Genomic DNA, 19,943 nt, shown 5'->3' on the forward strand with positions numbered 1-19,943 from the left:
AAAGTCAAGATTAAGTTCATTTAATAGAATTTTTAAATTTTCAAAGTTTTCAATTATACAATAAATATCGATATGTAAAATAAAAAAAAAACAACTTATTTTGTCTACGACATTGCGAAGATTCAGAAACTGAGAAGTATTGACTTTCCAGCATTTTGTAATAAAGTATCTCTGCGCTGCGGCCTTGTTTGTCAAGGCTCGTGTTTCGGAGTTATAGAGGTGAGAGAGGATAATTAAGTAGCTTTTTCGGCCTTGGGGAGGTAAATTTACATTAAAAAAAAATAAAAAAAATAAATTAGGTTCGGTGTCGTTATCACCAAAAATGTCATTTTTGACTTTTAAGATTTAATTAGGATATTGATCTCTATTTTTAAATCAGTAAAATTTAAAATAAGTGATAGTAAAGATAAAATTTTGTTAAATAATGACAAATATCATAAAGATAAATTTTTGCTTTACTTTGCTACCCAATTGTAAATTATTATTTTATAATTATTTGATGAAAGAAAATTTTTTTTAACTGATGAAAGAAAATCAGCCGGAAACAACAGTTTACATCCACGGGTCCTTTGTAAATGTGCAGCTACCTTTGTCATACCTCTTTCGCTTATTTATTAGTGCTCGTTCGCGACTGGTGTAGTTTCCAATTTGTCGAGATATTCGAATGTAACGCCTATTTTCAAGTAGGGGAGTAAACCAAACGTATTAAACTACCGACCTATCTTGCTCACATCCATTTCATGCAAAATGATAGAAAGTACTTTTCAAACAAGTATAATGGAACACTGTGTTGTTAATGGCTTAATTACTCCGAGGCAACATTGCTTTGTTCATCGCAAGGGTTGCGTCTCAAACCTGCTAGAAACTCGGTACATCATGACGGAAGCCATTCATCGCAGCCACGCAGTAGACGCCATATACACAAGCTTTGCGAAGGCTTTGATAAATTGCCGCATAAACCCCATCTAAAGCTAAGAGCTTACGGTATTCAAGGCGTGCTCTTAGACTGGATCTCAGCTTGGTTACGCAATCGAAGTCAACGAGCGGTCATCAATGACATCACATCTGAATAGCAAGCGGACACTAGTTGTGCCTCATTGCTCAGTCTTGGTCCCACTGTTTTTTGCAATCTTCATTAATGACCTACCGGACAGTATCAGTCATCATATGAAATTGTATGCTGACAACAGTAAAGTTATAGGCATAATTAAAAACGAGTTGAACAGCATCACTCTTCAAGCTGACATTGACGGAGCAGTTGAATGGTCACACATTTGGTTCATGCATTTTAACATTGAGAAATGCAAAGTAATGCTTGCTGGTTGTGTATGTAACAAGTTGATGCGCAGTTACTCAATGGGCAACGTTGACGGCGTGCGTTATCTACTCGAAAAGGTTGTAGTCAAACGAGACCTTGGTGTGATGGTCTCCAATGACCTTAACATCAGACCACAAGTAGAGCCAGCCGCATCAACTGCGAAAAGAATGCTCGGGCGACTCAAAAAAATTTTTGCAGTCGCAGTTTTTATTTATGACGCACATTGCATCTTATTTTCATTTGCCCCCATCTTGCTGTACAAGCCTGGCGCCGCATTTAAAGTCTGACATTGCTATCCTCTAACAAGTCCAACGTCGAGCAACAAAAACAATATTATCCATTAAACACCCATTCTATGAAAATTAACTTTAACAGCTCAGTCTTACAACACTTAAAGAACGCAAAAAAAAGAGCAGACATTATCGAGCAATTTAAAACCACGCGTCAACTTGAACTTTTCAGTTTTTTTGTCCCGCAAAAACTTTCAAACAGTAAAGCCAAGTATGTTTTGAGAGGTTTTACACTATAGTTTTCTTTTTCCTACACCAAGGTTAAGGAGCCTAACCTGTCCCAGTATTTTTTACTTATATTGTATTTACATATTAATGCAGCTTACCGATATTTGATTTTTTTTTGCCAAATCAGCCAGCTCTAAGTAACTTGATTGCATTCTTTAATTTTTCAAAGTTTAATGCTTAATGTTAAATATACGGAAAGTAATAACGATATAAAATTATGATATAAAATATGATATAAAATTATTATTTTCTAGTAGACTGGTTTTTATGTAAATATTGCTTAAACCATTACACTCTTCTAATTACATTATAGCTTGGTTTGCAACAACAGTTGTACAACAATAATTTTTTAAAATGAAAACATTTTTTTGCGTAAATTGCACAACTTACCGTCGGTTGTGCAACAAAATTTATGTTGTAAAACCAAAGTTGCGGTAGTAGTTTTGGTAACAACTGTTGTGCAACAAAATACTATGTACCATAAAGACCGCCAGGTTTAACTTCTCCCCACCCTTTTTTTTCATTTAAAGATAAATGCTGCTTAAGTAAATTATTTTTTTGTATTGGATGAATCTAAAGTAGATCAGAAGTACAAAAAAATAATAGTTTTTTCAAAAGTATATGAGAGAGTAATTTATAATAGAGTTAATAAGTACTTTACATTAAACAATTTATTATACAAAAATTAGTTTGGATTTCAAAGCAATTGCTGAACATGCTATTATTAAACTTGCTGACAAAATAATAAGTTATTTGATAGTGATGAACTGGTATTAGGACTTTTTATTGATCTTTCCAAGGCCTTTGATACAGTTGATCACAGTATTTTACTTTCCAAGCTAAAATACGGCATAATAGGCTCAACATTTAAGTGGAATCAAAGCTACTTGTCTAACAGAAAGCAATTTGTACTACTAGAAATGTCAGGAGCCCTTGATATTACGTGTGGAGTTCCTCAGGGTTCAATCCTAGGTCCATTATTATTTTTAATATATATTAACAATATGCATAAAGCTTCCCAAAAAATATCTACAATTATGTATGCTGACGATACAAATTTATTTTTTAATCATCCTGATGCAAAGACTTTGTTTGAAACTATGAATATTGAACTCAAAAATTTCAACCTCTGATTTATAGCAAATAAATTATCCCTAAATTGTAAAAAAACTAGCTTTACTCTATTTCATAAAGAAAAACAATCAATTAATCTTCCGTTAAAGCTGCCTAAACTGTTTATTAATATAAATCAAATTAAAGTGAAAAATACACAAAATTTTTGGGAGTACTTTTTGAGAAAATTTGTTATGGAGAAACCATATTGGTCTTCTTGAAACAAAGGTGTCCTCTGTAATAGATGTTTTGTATAAGTTAAGACCTTTTCTCGATAGTAAATCACGTAATATGCTTTACTCTAGTCTTGTACATAGTCAGCTTTCGTACGCAAATATTGTGAATAAATATTGTATGGGCCAGCACCCATAAAACCAAATTGCTAAAATTGCAAAGTCTACAAAACCATGCATACAAAGTAATTTATTATTTAAATAGGTTAGTAAACCCGGCCCCAGTGATGAAAAGCATGATGGTTCTAGATATTGAGAAACTTAACACATTACAGATATTAATTTTTATGTATAAGTATAAAAACAATCTTCTACCAAGCGTTTTTTCAGATAACTTCCTGATATCATTTTCTGAAAAATATAATCTGCGTTCAAATACCAAAAACGACTATCAAGTAGGAAAAATTAAATCACAGCAGTCAAGTTTTCTAATTACAAACCGTGGTCCATCAATATGGAATCGTTTCCAAAATAAAAATATTAAAGACCTTAAAAGCATTTCATCGTTTAAACAACAAACTTCGTTTAAACAACAAACTTAGTTTAAACAACAAACAAAGCATCTCCTTAATTCCTGACATATATATTATAGTTTACAGTATTTGTTTTCAGATTTTTTTTGTATTTTTTCTTTTTTACACACACACACACACACACACACACACACATACACACACACACACACACACACACACACACACACACACACACACACACAAATGAGTTTTGCTTTATTCAATTTTTGTTTTACTTTAAAAATTAAAGTGTTTTTTTATTTTTATTTTAATGAGTGACTAAAGGGGCTCTATGAAAAGGTTGTGATGATAAACGCATCAGCATTACCTTCTTTGAGTCCCTGACTGATTATAACAGTATATATTATAAACTAAAAAGATTAAAAACGATTTTTGTAAAGGTTTTTTATGTTTACGACGTTATTTACTTTATACAAAAAGTTGTAATATTGTTTAATCAGCGAAATAAAAGTTAAATAATAATAATAATAATAATAATAATAATAATAATAATAATAGTAATTTTTTATCCCCATTTACCCCCTTAAAGCAATAAAGTCACCCCTGAAAAGATATAACCCCTTTGATTATTTTTTAAAAATCAATATCCTTTATTATCGTTTTTAAAGTATTACAATATAACCTACAATAATTTTAAACTTAAAGTGATTTAAACTTCTAATACATCAGAGCCCCTTATAGTAATCATACGAAGAAAAAATTACAAGAAGGAAAAAAACAATAAATGCAGCAACAATTTTAACACGACTACTTATATATTGTAATGTTTACACTGCAAAAAGTGGCTGTGACTTATAAACAACGGAGTTTGAAATTTGATCGGGGCCGGTTTTTAGCATTGACTGCCAGCGTAATTTAGATGTTAAACATCTAAATTACGCTTGCTGTCAATGCTTAAGTTAATTTTGAATTAAACACTTTTACAGTTTGTGCTTCAGATAAGATTTTTTATCATAGTCTGCAAAGGTATTCACCAGAACTCTCCTCAATTTTTGCTAAAAACTATTAAAAAGTGCTAAGTGGTTCCGTTTTTTAAAAATTATTAAAAACATTTTCACCTCTCCAACTAATCTACAATTAGTTTTCTCTCTGTTATTAGTTTCTTTATATATAATTTTTGCGATTATTAGATTATTTCTTTCTAACTGCAAGTTATTTTTGAAGAACTCTTGTTTTAAAGAACTGTACGTTTACACACATTTAAGAGTTTGTTTAATGTGTGTTAAACTTTATTTCTAATTGAAAATAGATTTTACATGCAAACTTTAATTTTCTCAAAAATTAACGGGGCAAGAGTCCAAATAATAGTCTGAAAAAAAAATTAATAGAAACTAGTTAAGGAAAAAAATAATAAGGTCCCTCACGTTTTTTTTTGTTCTGTTTTTACAGAAGTTATAAAGTATTATACTCTTTTTCATTTCAAATAACTTTAAGGGTACCGCAAGGTTCTATCTTTGCTTCTGTATTGTTTCTTATCTATAATATTAGTCTTTATGAAAATTTTACATCTAAAGTGGCTCTATTTGCTGACTCAACTTTATACTCTTGTCTTGACAAAAAGTCTTCACTTTTTGGTTTCTCAAAACAAGTTGCCGATTTTTAATCTAATCTCTCTTCAGTAATAGCCTAAGGCTTGCAATAAATTTTGTATTTTATGTCTGCATTTAAAGTATTTTCTGTCCACAGTTTTTGTTCGACAACAAAACTCATTTATTTACTAGAATAAAATATCGAAACATTGTCGGGGTTCCTATAATGAGAAATAACAACCATTTTACTTTCAGACAAAGTCTAAAAGCACATTGGAAATGTAATTTGACCTGATTTATCTGACAAGCTTGAGCTACTCTCCGATTGGGTTAAGGTAAGGTTATATACTCTCAGCTGCCAAATAAACGGGGGATTTTAATAAACAGGAAGGTCAAAAATAAGATAACAATAACATCTAATAAACATAGAAACCTTAGTAAACAGGAAAATCGGAATATTAAATATTTCAAAATTAAAAAAAAAAGAAAATTCAAAATATTCTTAAACAGGGAAAACGGTATATTGGGCAACAGCTGGATATTATTTTTTAATGAAACTTTTAAAAAAGCAGAATCATTTTTATTTTATTTTTAACTTTAATTTAACAACCTTAGTTTTAATTTTCTTTTTAACAGTAACAAAAGTTCTCCAATTTGGCGCAGTCAGTTTGCAGTCAGTTGGGAGGCAGAAGCCTCTGGAGGCGTTTTCTAAATCATTTTGCTTTCAAAATTTCTTCATGAGACGGCCACCAATGGCTTCTAACTCCTTAATGGCGTCGGTCTCTAAAAAAATTTGCCTCCAAATGACACTCTGGCTAGTGCCGCCAAAAGGAAGGCAATAGCCAGAACATTAAAAAAAAATTTTTTTTTTTGTGTGGCTGCCGCCAATGGCTTTCACCTCCTTAAAAAATTGGCTATTTAGCAGAATATTACTTTTCCGCCGGAAGGCACTATTAACTTTAGGTACCAGTTTTATAATCTTTGAAAGTGTAAATGTTGTAAAAATGTGCCGTAAGAATTTGCAAATAGTAATATAGATGCCTTTATTAGTGCAAATTAGTTACAAAAACTTGACTAAGATATAAGTTATGTCAATATGCATTAGAGTTAAATAATTACAAAAAGTTTTACTTTTTAAGTGTTACAACCAATTAATTGTTGTATGAACCTTTCTTTTCCTTAAAGTTTATAACTTGAAGTTTTAATTGAAAATGGAAAATAATTTGAGTAACTTTGGCTTGAGTAAAATTGGCTTTACCACCATAGAAATCTGCGCACCTTACCACCATAGAAATCTGCGCACCTTACCACCATAGAAATCTGCGCACCTTACCACCATAGAAATCTGCGCACCTTATCACCATAGAAATCTGCGCACCTTTAGCTACCTTATTTTACAACTGTTTTCATTATTGGACTGATTTTTTTAACCAATTGTTGCACTCTCATACTTTCTAAATTTCAACCCCAGTTGGCTATTAAAACGTGCACGATTTTATTTTAAAAAATTTGTATAATATACTTTTTTAATTTTTTTATTTGTTAGTATTTTTATGTTTATTTTTATATAGTTGTATTATCTGCTGATTACCTACTCGGTTAAAATTGAATAAATTTAATAATTAAATCAACTGATTCAAATAAAGAAAAATCAGGAAAATATTTGTAAAATTTGAGTTTAGATTAAAACTGCGTTTAGTCAAATTTATCAGTACAAATTAATTGTACTCGGTATCTGAAATGTTTAGGTATTACTCGCAATAACTGATATTGCTAAATGTTTATAGCATATATTACTTTAATAAGTTTCATACGAGATATCTGCCCAGTGAACACACAAAAAACTTTTCATTCTTAGTCACGCAGCAAACATTCTATTGCGGAGTTTCAGTAGACCTATAAACATTTTGAGCTGTCTACTGTAGTTTTGCTCACCGGTTACTAGCAACTACATCACATGTTAGAAAGATAACATTCTTTTTTTTTTTAATTTTATTTAGGTGCCCCAATGAAGTACTTACGGTCTTGTCACAGAGAACCGCGGATGAGCATTTAATTGAATAGGTTATTTAAGTTAATTTGTGAGAGTGTTTTTTGGAGGCAAAAGTTATCGGCTAGCCACCTTTAGCGGATGCCATAATTGTCCACTAAGGAACGAAGGAGAAAAGCTCCATAGAACCGCTAGAATGAATATTTGCTCGATATTTTTTATCAAAAAGATTAATTAGACATGTTATCGTTGAAGTAAGATGTAATTAAAATAACTGGGTAAAGCAGTTAAGTTAAGTGTATCGTGGTAGCACATTTTAATTGGATTATTTATGAAGTTTTAACAATTTAATAATTGCTTAAAAATACCGTTGTTGAAAAATTAAATAGCGCTAATGCTGTTTAATAGCGCTAATGCTTCTTTATTTTCTCAATAAATGCAAAACTCACTTATGACGACATCAAAAAAAGTTTTTTACAAAATCGAAATTAGTTACATTTTCTAAACTTGAAACAATTGCTACAAGTTTAACTTAAGCAAAAATCATAACTGTGGAACTAAATTTTTAGGAGAGCATAAATTAATCCAAAAGTGGTCAAATCATCTTAAAACAACTAAAGAGTTTTATGCAAGTTATACAAAGTTTTAAATTTCAGATGATGATGCACGATGCATGTTGCATGATGGTTAAATTTTCTTTTATGGTATTTCTACTAAACGCTTTACTTCCAACATGCTTTTTACAAAGTGAAATACCGACAATCACAAATCGTGGAATTTACGGTTAGAAATGCTTTTTTTTTTAGTTACTTTTGAAAAATATTTTAGGATAATTTTTATAATACAATGAGTTAGAGTGTAATTAGTTTGTTACAAGCAAATATTTTATTGCTCAAAATAAAACAAGTTATTTATTTTAATAAATTTATTTGATTATTTACTCTAAATACACAATGCAACTTAAACAAATATGTGAAATTTAAGTAAGCTATTTGATTACTCAACTCATCCGAATTATTTTTTTTTTTACATAACGAGTATTTCTTTAGTTTCAATTTTGGATAACCTTATTTTTACTTATTTTTATCATCTTATTGAGCTCTAATGCTATGAATATCTAAGTCTCTTAATATTTCATCTAATAACTGTCAATAAATATCTTTTTATTTAAACAATATCTCAATAGTTTGTTGTCTAAATAGTTCAATAGGTTGCAAATGTGACAAAATATTTCAATAGGTTGCAGATGTGTCTAAGTTCTTTGATAGGTTGCAGAGGTGTCTGAATAGTGAGGTGTCTATTGTAGAGGTGTCTAAATAGTATCTCAAAAAGTCATAAACTCACACTAAATAATGTTTCTATAAATAACATCAGTAAAAGTAATCAGTAACATATAAATTTTTTTTTGTTACTTTTTACTGAGTGTTACTTATATAACTAAAAGTAACAATCAGTAAAAAGTAGATTATATAAAGGTAACAAAAAAGATCAGGGAAGTAACTATAATAGCGATTGTTCCAGGTGGGAAATGAGCTAGCCCCTAGCTAGAATATAGCTAGCTAGTCGTTTAAATGAATAACAGACGCTTTGAAAACGTATAAAATACGTATCAATGCAATTTTTAGACGTTTTAAACACGTCTTGTTTTATCTAGCTATCTTTTTTCCACCAAGATATAATAGTTAAAGAATAAGAAGAACTATAAGAACAAGATGGGTTAAAAAAGGTTAAAAAAAAAAAAAGATTTAGAGAATAGGAAAGATTTGTGTTACATAAAGGTTTAAATATTTAAAATTTGTAATAAAAAAAAAAATATATCAAAACTTAAAAATGTTTAAAAAGGTTTTCATAAATATTTACACAAATAAATAGCATATGTTCAATCGTTGTTTATATTTTTGTAATTTAAATAGTATTTTCTGTTTACATGTTTATTTTTCTATTACAACATTTAGTTCCGGCAATACCTTGCGATCCTTTAAGTTGTATTTTACCAAAATGCAGGTGCGCTGGAATTGACACTCCTGGTGGTTTAACAAAAGATAACACACCACAAATTATTATGTTTACAATGGATGACGGAATAACTCAAAATAACTTTCAGTTGTATCAAGATTTGCTTAGTGGATTAAAAAATTTGAATGGGTGTCCTGCCAAAGCGACCTTCTTTTTATCAGGGGACAACACTGATTACAGCCTGGTAAAGATTCTGCAAACTCAGGGTTAGCGTATAGTACTTTTACGTACAGTTTATTGTTTGTTAAACCTGAATTAGAATTTAAGTCAATAAATCTATTTTTAGGTCATGAAATTGGTGATCATTCTGTGACACACAGGTTCCCTGTTAATTGGTGGAGTCAAAATGTAAGATTTTTTTAACAAATGCAAGCACCAAATGAGTTTTTAAATAAACTATAATTCAAGAAAAAAAATTTCATTACAAAAAATTTAGAAAAGTAAAAATCTTTTTTAAAAAATAAAATAAAAGTTTAAAAAATCAAATAATAAATTTTTAATTTGATAATATTTTAATGATCAGACTTTTTTCTTATGACATTTTGTATTAAAAATTAATTTCATTATTCATTATTATTCGGGAAATTATTTTTTAGGGGAAACCGAATTTCTATATAGTTTTGACTCCACGCTAAAATTGTATTGAATAACAATTATTTTTGAAATCAATTATTGTTATTCAACACAAGGATAAATGTCCATATAAACATGAAGGGATAAAGAAGTAGGGATAAATTTCTTGTTTATACTTTTAAAGTTTCTTAAAATATTCTTTAATTTTCTTAAAATATTTAACTTTTTTTCAAACCCTTTTTTTTCAAGAATTCAACTTTTTTTCAAAAATAAAACGCCATGTTACATCATCAGGTTAATAGATCGATAAAGTTTTTTCTAAAGAATAGGGTTTTGTCTATTAGCAAGAAGAAAGAGTAGTTAAAACTTAAAGTAAAACGTTTTTTAAATCTCCGTTTATTTTCAACTTAAATCCAAGACTTTTTATATCTGTCAATTAATTTAATAGTATATTTGAATTAAACAAATCAAGAGTTTAAAATTGGCGATAATTTTACATTTAATTTTTTAAGTCGTACAGTGATCTTGAATTTGAAGTTATCAATCAAAGGAAAACCATTGAAGAAATGATTGGTGTAACAACGCGTGGATGGAGAACTCCATTTCTTGCAAGTACAGAAAACGTGTTTAGTGTATTAGCTGATAACAACTTCTTATATGATAGTTCATTGGGTACATACCCCAGAACAAGATGGTGGCCGTATACGTTGGATTATTTACCTCCTTTAAACTGTTACATGCTAAACTGTCCATCAAGTAGTTATTGATAATATATTATTTAATCTTATAGATATGATAAGTTTAAAGATATTTTACTAATAATAAATGATTTAAAAAAAAATACAAAACTTTATTTTAGATTCATATCCAGGTTTGTGGGAGATTCCGTTAGTTCCTTGGCAATGTAATTCCACAGATGAAATTTTTGGAACAATGATTGATGAGTGCAAAGATCCCGGAGATGAGGAAAGCGTTTATGAAATGATTATGCGTAATTTTAGAATGCACTATGAAGATAACAAGCAACCATTTCCAATATTTGGACATTCTTCATGGTTTGACAATGCACCCTATAAAAAATCTGGTACAAAACTAATTTTGTTTTGCTACTACTTTGTTTTATTCGAATTTTTTAAATTAGCTTCTTTTTCTTTTCTCTTTTTTTTAGCTCTAATCAGATTTATGAATGAAGTAGTAAAGTTCAATGATGTATTTTTTGTGACTGCTCAAGATGCAGTTCTATGGACACAATCGCCAATTGGTCTTGATCAGAATCCGTTTTCTTGTCCTCAAAGTATAGCTACAAAATGACGTGACGTTATTAAATTTTGTTTTTAATCATTAATAGAAAAGGCAACTAATTTTTTAAATTAATTTAAATTTTGTAATTGTTTAAATAAAACAAGTTAAAGTATTTGTTTTATATTTTTTTACTTTTTCAGTTCGTAAAATGCGTAAAAAATTTTATATTTTAACTGGTACATTTAAAACATAAAAAATAAAAGTTGAAATTCATAATACCGTAACGGTTTTATAACTTTGCGATATTGCTTGTCAAACTTTGTTGTTTATTAGATTATTTAAAAAACGATTTAAATATTTGGATGGAGGTTAAACTTTTGACTATAACTTTATTAGAAGCTTGAATCGATATACCTTATTTATTTCGTTATATAAAACTTTTAAAACTAATTAAAATTATTGTGGTAAAAACAATTTAAAATTAAAAAATTTGAAAATGATTAAACCAGAAATTTTCCTTTTACATAAATCCAGAGAAAAATTTTTGTTAAGTTTTTGTCTTCTTCTTGTTTAACTATCTTCAGGAGGCAAATAATACAATTAGTAACAATAAGTATATATAAAATAAATCAACGGGCACCCCCCTATTATATTACATTAGACTGTGTATTTTTTTAATAATATACATTTTGAATCATAAATGTGAAATGAAAAACTTTCATATATAAAACATTAAAATCGATAGAACTAGATATGATAGTTCCTTTGAGCATTCACCATGAAAGACCAAAAAGAATCTATTCACATAAGTTAAAACTTTGTCAATTGTTTATTTTTTCCGTTTAGTATAAAAAAAAAGAACTATTGTGTCAAAAATAGGCAGAAAAATCATTTAGTTATTATTCAATTTTAAGTTTTCAAAAGTTCTATAAAAAAACTGTAAGTTCATTATAATTTCGATTCGCATTTTCTTTGAAGTACTATCTAAACATATGAATTAAGCGACATTTTAAACTAAACTGTGTCTAAACTTGGGCTTTTAGAAATGATAACGTTAACACAAGTTGAGCAAGGTGTATGTTTAAAGGAAAGTTCGATCAAAACTTATTCTCGCTTGATTCGTCATTTAGCAAAGTCTCATTATTTTACTGTATCTGACTTTGCATACTCTAAAAACTTTTATTCGTCTAGTCTTTTCTCCCGCATTTCAACCTTTTGAACTCTCATTCATCTTCAAGTTTTCTTGACTCATGCAACCTTCAACTTTTAAAGTCTCCAGTCACCTTTGCTTGCTCTTTAGCTATATTCTTTTTTTTTCCTAGTAACTTCCAACTTAATAGTGGTTGCTCGCAGCCTTGCTAGGAGTAAATCAGAATAAATAAAAAAAAAACTTCCATCGGTCTAATTTTTAAGGGACATTTGATAGTGCTTTCAATGCAATTGGAATGTTTTTATATATCAAATGCATCATAAAATGAGCTGATAAAGTTTTGTAGGGAAGAAATTACAGACAATATAACATGAAAATCAAAAAGTTAAAGTATTTTTCTACTATTTGTTGATGAAAAATCAGACATAGCAAATGACCGGGTTCCCAGCCCTGACTAAAAATGGGATTTTTTACAAACCTGGCCCTGGCCCGGGCAAAACTATATGATTTAGCAGGGGTTAAAAGCCAGGGCTAGAAAGAAAATTTATAATGCTTTATATAATATAAGTTTATGCGTATACTAACTTTTTATTAAAAACTAGCATATATATATATTTGTATTTTTTTTCAACTAGTTTTCTTCCTACATATATATATATATATATATATATATATATATATATATATATATATATATATATATATATATATATATATATATATATAATATATATATATATACAAAAATCTTTAATAATTATAATAAAAATAAATATATAATAATCTTATATATATGATATACAAAAATATATAATAAACAAAAAAATAAAAACAAAAAAAACAAAAAACAAAAACGAATAATAGAGGGAAGTAATTATAGAGTTCGAGAGGTCAAAGTGTTTTGCTAGAGCATTTTCTTGAGTTTTTAAATATTGAAACTTATTTAGCACTTATTAATAGTTTAGCGAGAATTGAAGAGGTTGAGAAAACTTTTGTAAGACTATGATGGTAATGCTGTCTGCACCACAAGCCGTAGAAGGTTTTAATTAAGAATTAAGTTAATCATTGGAAGCCGGAGTGATTTGGATATATAACAATGGGTTAATCTGTTTAACTGGAATGGCAGAAAGAGTATGGTCATTAGATTCAATAGTAAAATTAGAGGAACTGTTCTCTTACAAATAACTCTGCCTTATTCTATGGAAAAGGAATAATATCAAACCTATGAATTATAGATGGAATGTGTCTACCATTTCTTTAGCTAATGTTAGATCTATTCCAAATAAATTACACACTTTAGTAAATGATACTCTCAAAGATTTTCCAAAAGTCTCTAAAATCTAACATTTGAAATAAAATACAAGATTTGATAAAACGAGGTTAAAGGAGCTTAGTATCAGACACGAACTTTTTACATGGCTTCTAGCAATAATAACAAAAAAAATTATTTTCAAAAGAGATGCTCATGTAATAAAAGATGAAAAAAATAATTACGGTTAAATTTATCAACTGCACAAGAAAGTGAGAAAAACTGACATATAACTGACATAAAACTTCCATTTCTGTAAGCATCCAGGAGGTTAGGTAAGAGGCGTGTTTATGCATACATAATATGGATATAAACATATGTTTGCTATTTATTTAGATGCTGACATACAATATCTTTACATGTTTATTTAAACTTTAGTTTTGATGTGGTACAGTATTTGCTGAAAGAGTAGATGATGATCAGATAGATATAGGGTACTGCTATAAAAAGAACAGAAAAAGACCCTTAATCTTAGACAGAGATAATAAAATATTGTATTGTACAACGTTTGTCAGAGAAGAATAAAGTAGTTTGGGTATCAGCATTTAGAGAGGTAGCAGCTTTAAGAGAAAATGGTAGAAGTAAGAAAGCTTTGAGAAAGCGCGTTGGATTCTTTTCAAAAGCTCTTTATTTTTTCCTGTTTCTGTCTTTGAATGAAAAAAAAAATGTCTTTAAATATGACAAGAATATTTTATTGTGCAACCTCTACTACTGCTTCTTCTCTACTCAACTTTATAATAGGTTTTGATTTTATTGTCGCATTGTGTATAACAAGAAATGTTTTTTATATAGCTCTTCCAATTAGACGGTTGTTTCAGGCTAGTAGTAATTTTATTTTTTGTTGGTTTGGATTTTATTCAGGCATTAAAAGATATTTTCTTTTTACTTAGAAATATTCTTGATCAACACTTTCAAATATGCTATATATACAAATAGTTTTAAATCTATTCTACAAAAGAGAGTGCTCAATATTCTTAAAAGAACAGAACAGTAAAAATATTGATAATTTGATATTGAATTGGCCTATCTTTAAAACAGCGCCTGAGTAAAATATTGTTTCCAAATTATGCAAACAATGCCTACAAAAAAAATTCAATGGTGTATTTATTGAAAAAAATAAAAATTTGCCAGCATTTAAGATTAAAAGCTATAAAAACTGGATTTTGATATAATCTCTTACAATAATACTCTAAACAGATTAAGTTGTTTAAATACCAAAAAAACGCGTAGAGCAAATCTTGACAAACCCATAATTTTAAAAAATTGCACATACGGAATAGCTTTGCTACTTGCATATATATTTTAAGCTTTCGTTGAGTTTCGTGACTTTACAAACTCAGTTACAAAATTTCAGTGGAAGTAAGTCAGTTTTAGTCCTCATTTTCACTTACTTCTGTTCCTTGTAGTATTCTAAAGAGGGTTGTGATGATTTAGTTGTGAATTTCTAAAATGTAAAGAGTCTTCTTTTGAAGCACCGACACAGCACTGATATATATTTCTAAGACGTATGCCAATAATGCAAAAGTATTATCATGGGTCGTTTCTGTAACAAGTTTTAACCTTCTGCAAAATAATCTTGAGAAAGCTACCAATTGGTCCAATAAATGGCTGAAAAAGGATAATTTTGAGAAGTGGTTAACTATGCGCTTTGGCAAAAACAATCCAAGAAAAAGTTTATTTTTGAAAAATATACCTTTTAGTACCACTGTAGCTGAAAACAATGTGTAGTACTTGGTGTAGTTCTGACTAAAAATGGAAAAATCAAATTACTATATGTGCAATGTGTAAATATACATACATATCTATAATTGGAATTGACTACCTACTGATGTTGTTAATGCTTTTTCTGTGAATTCTTTTAAAAGTAAACTCCACAGATGAATTTGAAATAATGTAATTATGTTAATGGCGGTTTGAAAATTCTGAAAGTAATACCAACAAAATACCCTGAAAAAGATATTTTTAAGAGGTAATTCTAGATACATGTAGATATCCATTGCAAGTAATTTTGAAATTTTTTCATACCGTCTGTGAGACTTTTTTCACTTTTAGATTTTTCCACTCTTTTTTAATTTTCGCCTATGTTTTTTGTAAAACTATGATAAGTTTTTTGATCAAAATTTTGTCCCACAAAAAAATAATAAAGAAACAATTGAGTAATGCTTGTCAGTTTTTGGTTTGAGACTTCCACATCTGTACCCTCCTCAATTTGAGGATGATGGATAAATCTGATCCTATTGTAGCTGAGAAAGTAGCATCAACGTTTGCAGCAAGAAAGATTGTTCTCCAAATGATACCATTCAACTAAGTCAGCCAATAGGAAACCTTCACCATTAAGAAGTGGCAAATATATTAAGTTATGACATTAGATCAATATAAGCTAGCTTTTAAAAGTTGATCTTTTTCAACAGGACCTTCAGCTCCACAACAACTGTTCTAGAAACCTCTAAAAACTGACACATATGGCAATCTCATCAAAACACAGGTCTTTCCAACAACGGGATGAGGAAGTTAAGATCTGTTATAAACTATTTGAGTCCTATTAAAGTTGTAGAACTTAACTTTCAACAGAAATTTACTCAAGCAGGTCAAAGCTCAAAATACCACAAGTCAAGTTGTTTACTATTGTGATCTCAACAAGCTCAGTGAATTATTTCCGTCAGCAAGAAAAGTTTCTATCTCTGCTGTTGTGAAACTTGGAATTTGATAGAGAAGAAAAATTTCTGTTCACTCATTATGGTTCAAGATGAAGATGAGCCTCAAAACCTACTTTGGAAAATTGATGACACCTAAGATTGTCAAAAACTACCAGTGTCAAGCAACGAAAGCAGGTAGCAATTTCTCAAGACACTTCAAAGACCTATACCAATGCCAAATCCATTCTTGATCTCATCAAAGTTTAAAAAAATGTGCCGAAGATTCCATGGTTGTCTCATGCGATATGAAACTTTCCAATGTAATGTGTAATATACAATCTCATAGCAGCAATCACCTTTGTTGTTGGTGTGATATTGAGTCAACAAATCTCTTCAACTGTGTGACATTGAGCCAACAAATCTTCTCAACTCTGTCAGCTCAGTTAGTAATTTGAAAAAAAAAGTCTTTCAAAACGTGGTGCATCTACCTTTGTTGGAGTTTTCTGACCAAAAGCTTATAACGTGCGTGTAATTGATTCGTAGAATAATGTTAACATGCAAATATGTTTAGACTAAATTATGTCTAAAAATAGAAACTGTGTTATATGATATTTAGGTGACTCATGCTTGTGATTGTCGTTTTTTTGTTTTAGTATCATTTGGGTAACATTGTTTAATAACATAGTTTTGAAATGGCATCTCGTGAAATTGCAAACAATATCTTGAAAAGTACTGAACACTTGAGTAAGAAAGATCACTTGCAGGCTTTGCAAAATGCAGGTTATAACAAATCTGGTGCATACAAGGTTCTCGAACAAGCAGAGAAGATATTGGGTGTTACTGATGGTGGGTGTTACTGAAACAATGGAACCTCTAGAAAGGTCACTGGTGCTGCACTTGGAGGTCTTATATAAGAATTTAACAACACAACAAACAAAAATTTAAGAAGAGCTGCCCCAAAATACAATGTTTGCCAAAAAACTTAAATACTTAAATACTTTGAACATACATGGTGTTTATTGTCTCAAGCGAAAACCAGCACCATTTTACCATTCAGCTAAGAAAGGTGTGATCATGGTGTTTCTGATTACTTTATCTGGAATCAGGGCATGGCCATTGATGCCCAGATGTATAAATTTGAATGCCTTTAACAAAGGCTAATCCCTTACATTGAGAAGCACTGCCCTGATAAAGCTTGAATCTTTTGGCCGGACAAAACTTTATCACACTATTCTTCAAAGGAATTGATCATCACTGCATCACTGTATATTCCAATTCAGCTCTACCATGGTGATCATTTTAATGGTAATGATTGTATGAAGCTTTTGAGAAGTTCAGGCAATTTGCAGTAGCTTGCAAATTCTGCTAATTTTAGGCCATTGCCTTTATCTAAACTCTGTCTTATTTTAGAGATATGATTAATGCATGCTTTGGCATCTAGCTGAATCCAGACTTTAAATCAAAAATTATGAAATTCAGAGACAGCTACATTAAGCTCCTAATTTTCATCACATCAAAAGTATATGCTTTTTTTTACCAGGTACCAGGTTTCATTAAAATCAAAAAGACTGGACTTGATCTCTTCAGTGAACAAGCAACAGAGGGCAATATATTCAAACTTAAAAAGGGTTACACATTCAAACTTAAAAACTCACTGGGAAAAATACAAAGGAGATGTTACACATGTAGAATACTCACAACATCTTTTGAGATGTACTTTTGATTATAACAGTAAGTTGGTTTAAGAATGACTCCAGAATTGTTTGAAAATGTTTTTGCTAGTGATTGCTGATGTTTTTTTCTAGTCATATGAGATGTATTAAATAATATTTGTTGTAAACTTAGAGAAAAAAAAGTGTGAAAGTGAATTTTTAAGAGTTTTGTAGCTGCCTTTTATTCTATTAAAAATTACTCAACTCGGGTGAGCTTTTAGTAGTTTACAATAAAAATACATTTAAATTTCCAAAGCCTAAGGAACAATTATTATTTAATGACTTTTTTTGTGGACAAAATTTTGACTCTCTAAGACTAATTAAAAAAAAGTGGAAAAACTAAGTATAAAAAGTCTCACGGATGGTTTCAAAAGACTTTCAATTGGCCTCTGGATGTGTCTAGCATCATTTCCGAAATTATCTTAGTTGGGGTATTTTGTTAGTATAAATTTCGGAATTTTCAAACTGTGGATATTGCTTTTTCAGTGTAGTTTGTACACACACCTAATTATCGGTTACAGCTTTAAAAAAAATTGTTTTGGTAAAAAGAATCAATGATGTTTTTTTGTGCTCCAAACAGCAACAATAAATTAGGATTTTTTTTTTTTAATAAACTAAACTCTCTTTATATAATAAAACTTTTTGTTTTAAAATTTTATTTTAAATGTCAACTGTTTGAAAATTTACTTAAACTAACCGCTTAAAAACATAAGCAAAATTTTTTGTTGAAAACTATAAAAAAATGTAATCCATGTAATCACCATCAAAATGTTCTACAATTTTCCACAATAAAATTACGCAAATTTGATGAGGAGAAGGGAACAACAACTTTTTTCTTTGCCCCGCTTCACCTCTAAGTAGGGCAGACGCAATAAAACTAAAATCAAAAAATTAAAGTTAGAATATAAATTTAAGAACTAAAACGTTTTATGATAAATGCATTTCCTAATAAAATAAATAAAATATATAACGAAAGTCTATTATATGTAGTAACTTACATTAGTTACTTACTTAAATTAGTAACTTACATAAGTTCGTAGGCTGTGACCATATAATACCTTTTTACATTCAAAAAAATGCGGTTTTTAGAACGCGTGAGGACACAAAATGATGTCAGCTAAAACGGCAAAAATCTATTTGTTTACATTAAGTAACAGTAATTAAAGACTAATCCTTATTTGAATTATTTAGCTGTCCTACATATCCTGCGTACGACTTCTGCCCACTCTCCTCTACTGCTTGCAGTAGAAAGAGCTTGAAAATGGAAAGAAGTAGAAATATAAATTTTTCCACCAAAAAAATACGGCGAAACCTCACTTTCAATAATGAATTACAATCACCAATGACGTTTTGGGGAGCTCAGGATCTGCACTGACGTGTTTTTTTAGGGGCGTGTTCTTGCAACAGACCTCATCAGCTATTGATTATAAAAATGTTATAATAAATAAATAAGACGGATCAAGTCAGAAAAATCTCTAGGTTGTATCTAAAATGTTTGCTGCTTGGGGCACAGATGAAATACATTAGTTAGTTTTTGGCTAAGTTCTATTATGACTTTTATCATTATTCATAAAAAAATACATGAAAGTCTAATAATAAATAGTGTCACCCAAAATAAAATTTAAATATAAATGTTTTAACATAATACTCGATATGTTATGTTCAAAACATTTTTTAATAAACTCATTTTCATAAAATGTAAAACTAGACGTACTTTATGTTTATGTTTAACACAAGCTGAAACATTAGATAAAAAATCAGAACATTAAATGAAAAAACGAAATATCAAATTTAAAGCCATTTTTTCATTACTCATGATAAGTTAGTTTAATTTCAGGACTCGCTTTTTTAACTAATTCTTTAAGTAAAAATTTCAGGACTCACGTTTTTAACTAATTCTTTAAGTAAAAATTTCAACACTCGCTTTTTTAACTAATTCTTTAAGTAAAATTTTTGGACTCGCTTTTTTAACTAATTCTTAAAGTAAAAATTTCAGGACTCGCTTTTTTAACTAATTCTTTAAGTAAAAATTTCAGGACTCACGTTTTTAACTAATTCTTTAAGTAAA

General features: G+C 29.4%; 1 protein-coding gene across 1 annotated transcript; it reads left to right on the plus strand.

Annotated features, from left to right (window-relative positions):
- Positions 1-1,167: 1,167 nt before the first annotated feature.
- Positions 1,168-11,321, plus strand: LOC100197123 (chitin deacetylase 8-like). Its single transcript, XM_065802356.1, has 7 exons — positions 1,168-1,417; positions 9,193-9,459; positions 9,540-9,601; positions 10,339-10,582; positions 10,686-10,910; positions 10,995-11,120; positions 11,269-11,321. The coding sequence occupies exons 1-7, from the start codon at positions 1,168-1,170 to the stop codon at positions 11,319-11,321; spliced, it is 1,227 nt and encodes a 408-aa protein (XP_065658428.1).
- Positions 11,322-19,943: the final 8,622 nt, after the last annotated feature.

Source organism: Hydra vulgaris, chromosome 08 (genome assembly GCF_038396675.1).
Source record: "Hydra vulgaris chromosome 08, alternate assembly HydraT2T_AEP".
NCBI classification, from domain to species: Eukaryota; Metazoa; Cnidaria; class Hydrozoa; order Anthoathecata; family Hydridae; genus Hydra; species Hydra vulgaris.

What these genes read in the sequence shown, in the direction of transcription:
- LOC100197123 (XM_065802356.1), top strand. Translation starts at nt 1,168, where the DNA reads ATGAAATTGTATGCTGACAACAGTAAAGTTATAGGCATAATTAAAAAC. An exon ending in TTAATTGGTGGAGTCAAAAT is followed by an intron (nt 9,602 to 10,338) that starts GTAAGATTTTTT and finishes TAATTTTTTAAG; the next exon opens with TCGTACAGTGATCTTGAATT. An exon ending in CATGCTAAACTGTCCATCAA is followed by an intron (nt 10,583 to 10,685) that starts GTAGTTATTGAT and finishes ACTTTATTTTAG; the next exon opens with ATTCATATCCAGGTTTGTGG.